The sequence below is a fragment of the Macadamia integrifolia genome, chromosome 7 (assembly GCF_013358625.1).
Source record: "Macadamia integrifolia cultivar HAES 741 chromosome 7, SCU_Mint_v3, whole genome shotgun sequence".
NCBI classification, from domain to species: domain Eukaryota; kingdom Viridiplantae; phylum Streptophyta; class Magnoliopsida; order Proteales; family Proteaceae; genus Macadamia; species Macadamia integrifolia.
Genome location: NC_056563.1, coordinates 1105805 through 1113590, shown reverse-complemented (window position 1 = coordinate 1113590; position 7786 = coordinate 1105805). Strand labels below are relative to the sequence as shown.

The 7786-nt window shown below is 37.4% G+C and overlaps 1 protein-coding gene across 1 annotated transcript in view; it reads right to left on the bottom strand.

Moving 5' to 3' along the window:
• Window positions 1-6063, bottom strand: part of LOC122084493 (dihydropyrimidinase-like) — a 27262-nt gene extending 21199 nt beyond the window's left edge. Inside the window, exons 1-5 of the mRNA XM_042652776.1 lie at window positions 5526-6063; window positions 5269-5424; window positions 4380-4431; window positions 1457-1726; window positions 1168-1379 (exon numbers count right to left, since the gene is read on the bottom strand). Coding sequence (XP_042508710.1) covers window positions 1168-1379; window positions 1457-1726; window positions 4380-4431; window positions 5269-5424; window positions 5526-5678 — 843 coding nt within the window. The 5' untranslated portion in view covers window positions 5679-6063. The remainder of the gene's footprint in view (window positions 1-1167; window positions 1380-1456; window positions 1727-4379; window positions 4432-5268; window positions 5425-5525) is intronic.
• Between the last annotated feature and the right edge of the window lie 1723 nt (window positions 6064-7786).

The window sequence follows — 7786 nt, the reverse complement described above, 5'->3', positions numbered from 1 at the left end:
TTTTTGGTGGGGGGGGGCAAAAATCAAACATTAGGCCACCAAACCCTTCTACATAACCCTAGTTTTCTTTAACCTTCAACAAATGACGTATTCTGCAATTCACATGATTGTTTGTTTTCATCTCATGCTTTATACATGATTCCTGTTTTCACCTCATGCTTTATACTCGAAGTCATTAACGTAGAAATGATGGGGTTATGGAAGTTCTGAAGCAAATTTTCCACAAGAAAGGACATTATAAAATGAACAAGCAACCATTACATTTGTAAATTTATGTTGACAGCTGCAAGAACAAAGTCTTTGACTAGTAATACCAATTTTTGTGGCTTTAACTGTTAGTGTACTAAATGCTGCCTACTAGGGACTGTTAGTGTACTAAATGCTTCCTACTAGGGCAAAACCATCAGATATTTGTGAGCTATTTCACTCTTCATATCTGTCTTGATTTCTTTACACAAAGAAAAAACAATTCTACACAAGACAACCTATATTTCTTTAAATTCAAGCAGGTTATCTAACCTTTCAGCCAAGCATGGGTAATTCCAATAAGTTGGCTATCCCATTCTACTAGCACTAGTCTACAAGGAGCAAGCAAGTATATTCTTGGGGCATTCTCTTCAGCAAAGAGGAGAAGAAAGGCAGAGATTGTCAGAGAATTCGCTACCCTTGCTTTCTGACCTCTACGAGAGATCAACCACAGTGGTAGAGTAAGCATCCTTCATATTTATTAGACATCACCAGGACACTTCCAACTAAATAAGAATTTAACAAGAAGTTATGTCCTGCCTGTCCTTTCCTATTAGAAAAGACTGGTATATCCCTCTTCAACTTCAGCTGGATATATTATACCTTCAGCATTTCTTGCCATCAAGCGTATAGAAATCCTAGGTACTAATGTTGTCGATAGTTCGAAGTTCTAACTAATTTCACGAACAATTCAACCATATATTGTGTTGTTCCTGCAAGTAATGAAGCAAATTCAATACTTCGGCCTAATCTCCTGAACCGCATACTTGATTAGTATCTCCTAATCCACGATTTCAACCCATTTGAAAAACTTTTACTCCACACACACCAAATAATTAAGTGCCTCAATGGGATTCTGATTAAATGTTGGTTGATCCAGCAGAGAAAGAAAAACAAAGTATATTCTGATAATCTAATTACCACAGGGGGCCTTGAAAGCGCATGTCCCTCTGGACCGGTAATACCAAGATCAATCATTCTATTTTGTCCTTCAGCAACAGCATCTCCATTTTCTGCATGAACCATAGCCAAGGCACCGAGAGACTTGCATTTCTTCAAGGCTTGCAATAGAAGTTCATCACTGATCATAAGTGACCCTTTGTAGGCAAGGAAAAACTTGAAAGAGTTGATACCTATATATCAAAAGGGCACGGTCATCAATACAAGAACATTTTTCTATTGCAATCAATCCATGACACAATGACTTAACCTTTCTCCTGAACCATGATTTCCATCTCTCTTGCAACACCTTCATCCCATTTTGTAATGGCCATATGAAAACCATAATCCATGCATGACTTTTTTGCCTTTTTTGTATAGGCTTCAAAACCTGCAGTCAAACTCCCGTTAACTGGTATGACAAAGTCAATGTGCATTGTAGTTCCCCCTGCCAATGCAGCAGCCTGACCACTGAAAAAGTCATCAATGGTCTCGGTACCCATAAACTCCATTCCTAGATGTGTGTGAGGATCAATTCCACCTGTTAAATAGCAAGAAATTTTTTTAACTTTGTCGTCATTAATCCTGGTCTTATTACTATACTAGACAAGGTAATGTGTTGACGTTGAACAGAGACATGAGGAGTCAAACCATATGACAACAGAGTTCCCCCCAAACTTAAATCTTCTAATTGTAAGATATTTTTTATGCATAAGTACTCACACGGTGGAAGATAAAAGGCATATTTCATGCCTCTGGTACCCATAGCATACAGTGCAAAGGGCTCATCCCCACTATGATAGGCTCAACCAAGATGAAATCATGCATCAATAATCATCCCAAACCAAGACTTTAACCATTGAGGATGTTTTCTGTACAGTAGAGATATTTTAATGCAGGTCAAAGGTACTTAAAGAAGTACAAAGAAAAAAAAGAGCCCAAGTCAACTCAAGAGTAATCAAGCAACTCAACTCAGTAACTCAATTGAGTTGACTCAGTCCTAAACTTGGTTGTGGGGCTGGTTCATTACTTTTGGGTCATCTATGAAACACCAGCAGTTTTCCCATCATGGGACACCTTTTAAGTAGTTTTTTAAGTTGTTATTCTTTACTTTATCTTGATACTTTTTACAGTTGAGTTCCAGCCTGGTTGGACTCTTATCTTTCCCTTTATTTGTTACAATTTAAGTTGTTTGAGGCACCCTAAAAGGGGAGAATGATGTAGGGGTTCCCTATTGCTGTTTTTCTTTGATTTTAATCTGTTACTAGTAGTTTCCCATTGGCTGAAAGGTTTTCCTAAGCCCTATATGATTCAGGAAAAAAAAAAGAGCAACCCAGTGCACAAGGCGCCGGCTACTATTCAGGAATAGTAGTACTCTATTTAAGCATTTATAAGGCTCAAAGAGGCCACTGTTTTTGGAATAAAAAGTATAGCTTGTTGCCTTGATTGAATTCTGTGGTGATTCCATAGTACATATCCTTTCCTATTCCGATTTCCTCTTCAGTTTACAGGTCAATTATTTATATCAGTTTTGTTTCGATTCAAGTCAGATTTCAGAGATATATTCTGTAGTTCCTGCTGGGTATTTACTTATCAAGGAAGGTGAGATATGCGATGATGTTTCTCACAAAATTAAAGTAGGATGGATGAAGTAGAAAGGTACATCTACACTGCTGTGTGATCAACATATCCCTCTAAAGCTAAAAGAAAAATTCTACAGGACGGTTGTCAGACCAACTGTGATGTATGGGGTGAATGCTACGCAATCAAAGCGTAACATAAATAAATTGAGTGTGGCAGAGATGAGGATGCTGAGATGGATGTGTGGCAAAGCTGGGACAGATAGAGTGAAGAATGACCGGGTTAGAGCCGATTTGGGATTTGCCCCGATTTAGGAAAAGCTCCGAAAATGTCGCTTAAGGTGATTTGGACATGTGCAGTGGAGGCCTTGGGATGCTCCAGTATGGAGGAGTGATCAAATCCAGATGGATGGAGCTAAAAGGGCTAGGGGCAGGCCTAAAATGAACATTGATGAGTTGGTAAGAAAATACTACAGAGGCCAGGTCTGGATCCTACTATGACATCAATAAGAGCTGTTCAGAGGACAAAGATACGTGTTGCGACCATTTGTAGGTGGGATGTCCCGGAGGTGTTGCTTTACTTTGTTTCTTTTCACTCTCTTTTTCTCTCTTCCTTCTTTCTCTTGTTTCTTTCCCTCTAGCAGATCCATGTAGCCGACCCTATTTAGTTGGGAAAAAGGCTGAGTTGTTATTGCTTCTGAAATCCGTTTAAGATCAGTACAGTATTGGTAGTAGATTCTGTCCAAGCTAAACTTTCCAACTAGGATAGTCAGACCATCATATTAGTTTAATATTTTACAAGAGTATTTCTCTGTTAATAGATCCTCTGATCTGTTTTTAGACCAAATCTGACCATCAGTTACTGGTTTATGAGAATCCCCTGAAATCTGGTTCTACGATTCTGTTAAAAGTAATCCTTGTCCAGGTATGATTTAATCAAAGCTCAGAAATCCGTACATTAGATTAATATGAGATTTTGATATCTTGTTTATCTTTATTAAACAATCGACCAGAGTTTTGTTCAAATCTGAGTTTCTGATTTAGTTTGGTGGGATTTCTCTTGAATTCTGGAAATTTTCCTCAAGTCTGTGATTCTGGTTTGTTATGGGTTTCCGAAACCAACTTGTTGCTACATGGATCTAACTCCATCATATTCTTTTCCAACAGTCCAAATATATAATAAATTGGACAATAAGAGATCAGCGTCGCTGAATCTTTATTGTTCAAAATCTTCAAATTGGTGACAATCAAGGGTGGGTTTGAAGTCCATAGCTTGTGGCACATATCTGATAGAAACCGAAGATATAATAAAAAAAAATAGTACCAAGTAATCAGCAAAAGAAAAAAAAGGATAGTACTTGAGTGCTCATATGAACATTATTACATATAAACAGAAAATAGTACCAAGCAATCAGCAAAAAATACACAAGGGCCTTTCAGTTGCAACAAGTTTTGAGTCTGAAATAACAAAACGTAGATCCAACTCAAATATTTTGAGAAGTCACCCATATTAAAAAACTTCAGGTAAACGTTTTATGACTATATATTACATGATTTAGAAATTAAAAGAACCCAATTCTCTCTATTTTTCTGTGTAAGAAGTATGAATTTCACCTGGCATGACATACTTCCCAGTGGCATCAACCACGGAAACATCATCACCAACCTGTGAACAGAAAATAAATATTTTCAGATTCAAAATAAGTTCTATCATTAAGTAAAGTAAATTATTCTCCAAAAGCCAATAGTGATGTGGTGATAACCACAGCACTATGAAAGAAGAATAATCAATTCATCTTACGTGCAGAGAAGCATATACATACCAGACTAAAAAATAGAACTGTAATTACGTATCCAAAAGGCTTCAAGTCCTTTTTTCTGTTGAGGCCTTCGGCCTGGCCTTGCCAGGCATAATCCAACTTAATACTCAATTAAGCATATACTTTATATAGTATTTAATAATATATTTATAATAAATATTTGCACCATTTTTATTTTTGGTATGCTAAGTACCACTCATAGAGTATATTCCATATAGTGTGAGATTGGTATAGAAAAACCTCTAACCTTACATATTACGTTTGGGTAACCAGTTTTCCCTAACTAATTGTAAGCATATCCATCCTCACACTTTCTTATTATTATTATTATTTTCTTTATAAAAAAAATATTTATCAAAGAAACACTAGCCTAATTCATTTACCATAAGACTGTAATATATTGTTACATCAGAGACAACAACAAATTCAACCTTATCCCAACTTAATGGGATCGGCTTACATGGATCCATTCAAAACAAAGTACGGAAAAAAGAAGTCCAATCAGAAAAGGTGGAATGAAGAGATGAGAGTAAGAGGAAAGAGGCACAGCCCATCAAATCAGGAGAGTCTAAATACTAATGATCTTATTAGTCAAAATGGTTAGTAGTATAAATCACCAAAATAAATGATATACAACTAAATAAAATCTAAAATGATAGGTTTGAAGCAGATAAAGATGATACTTTGATGTTAGGTTGTACTGAAACAATGATCCCATCCTCCACATAGACATCGGCCACTTCCTGATGATGAGCATTTACAACAGTTCCTCCCTTGATCAAGAGCTTCGTGGATGATAACGATCCACACTCTGACTCTCCAAACGCACAAAACTGTAACTTTATTCAAATCAAAACCCAAGTACATAGAACTCAGAAATACAAATCGAAACCCTACCACTAAAGGATACAATACATATAATAAAGCTTATCAAACTCACCCCGTCCAGTTGATTCGATCTGGAGAACGGAATAATGGTGAGGAGACACACTAAAACAGATAAAAACCTATTCACTTGAACTCTGTAATGCGAAACAATTGATCTTTCCTCCTCGATTTTCTGCCATGGGAGACTGGAATGAAGCTTCGCCATCTCTCCTAGCACAGAGCTTCGGAGTCCGATCTCTCACTCTCCCCAACTCACGTGTTTGACCTATGAGATGGATATAGACCACGTTATCCGTTTGAACGAGACTATAAAGTGATCTCAATTGTCCACGTGGACATCAGGTGTTGACTTTTGTGCAGCAAGACCTAGAAATTCTTCTCATGAAAAGTTGGAACGTACACGCAATAAACCGAAAAGGACGACTGTGTCCCCTACTCCCTTGTCACTATCCCTCAATTGACATTTGTAAGCTGGTGCAGAATTGACGGAATCTGCCAATTAGTATTGGAATCAATGATCCCGATTCTCAAGTCCTAACACCCATTTCTGGCTCACGCCATTCGATTCACATCAAATTGGATTAATTCCAAGGGGAAGTGAAGAAGAAGGGTTGTGACTTGAGGATGTGATGAGAATGGCATCACATGCAGATGAAGGGTCTGCTTTGATGACATTCTTCAATTTCCAGAGAATGCGCAGTTGGTTTGGAACGGACATGATACTCCACCTCAAGAAGCGAAGTCCATCAAAGATTTTGAATCTCTAGTTCACTGGATAAATGAGTTTGATGTTGTAAGAAGCGGAGGCGGAGCTGCCAACAAAGGTGGTATGGTTCTTCCTGTGGAAGCAGGGGAATGGACTAGAATGAGGAGTGGGCGTGGTAGAGTCAGGGTTTCAAAACTCGGTAAACCGGATCTGGAGTCGGCATATCGACTCGGAATGGGTTGTGACCTATTCTGATTTCTTCCGAATCAGAATATTCATGAATCGGTGGGTTTTCAGATCAAATGGCCTATTCCAGTCAGACCGTTCCAGTCACCAATTCATGATTTAGAACAATAGGTGGAGTAGGGAAAGGGGAAGGTGAGTTGATAGGTTTGATCGCACCACTTGATCGTGTGGCCTTGCATGAACGTGATTGTGCACAAGGGCATCAACATATAAGGGATTTTACTTTACAAGGGGTGGAACAGTAATTTTACACCCCTTATATCAGGGTGCAAGGGCCACACGACCCGATGGTGTTCTTTTCTCTTATTTTTTACTTTAGGAGAAAAGAACTCGTCAACGTGCGCTCCTACCTGGACATAGGGGTGGTGGAAATGATGATCATGATTTGTTGGATGTCTGGATTGTGCTCCCATTGCCCCCTCGATAGTGCATGAAACACGTAATCAATTAGCGTTCTCTATCCTTTTATTTTATTTCTTTTTTCTCTAAATTTATTTTTTTTAAATATATTTTGAATGTCAATCGGAACAAAATTAATAAGACACGACTCTGCTCTCTATCCATGTATTAAAATCTTGTTATTAGTGAAAGAAACTTTTCTCTATATTAAGAAACGATAGAAGAATTTTTCCAGTCTAACCCAGGCAACACCAGCGTGTTGGGCCAACGAGGAGGCACGAGAGAGCATCTTCAGTGCACGGGAGGAGAAGGGCACAATGGTCTTTCACACCCACTTTAGCGTTGCCTATGCCAAACTGATAGGGACCTTTTTCCCATTAAGATTAAGAAAAATGTTTTCTAGTCTAGGAACGTGGCTGGCACCGGTGCTTCTGTCTTTCTATCTTTCTGTCTTTCTTTCCCTCTACGAAATGACATCTTTAACCCTTATTGAAAGAAGAGGGAAATAGACCTAAAAAGAATACTAGCATAAAACAAGCTCCATAATGAAAACAACGTCTCGAAAGAAAAATAAAGGGTAAATACAAAAGTGATCCAACTTTTAGTAGGTTGCAGATCATATAATTCGTGGAGATTTTTAATCCATTCTAATATCACAAAGATATTATAAAATTCTTATAAAGACAAAGACAAAAACAAAAATAAAAATAAAAACAAAAACAAAAACAAAAACAAAAAACAAAATAAAACAAAAACAAAAACAAAAAACAAAAACAAACAAAAAAAAAAAATCAGAAACAAAAAACTAAAACAATAAGGTGGATTGTCCCATCAATGCTAATATTCTCTCTCACTCTATAGGTTTTTTTTTTTTTTGACTAAAGGTCAGCAAGATATCATATTAAGAAAATACAAAAAGATGTACATTTCAAGATGGAATGGTATGAAAAAAGTTTGACTTG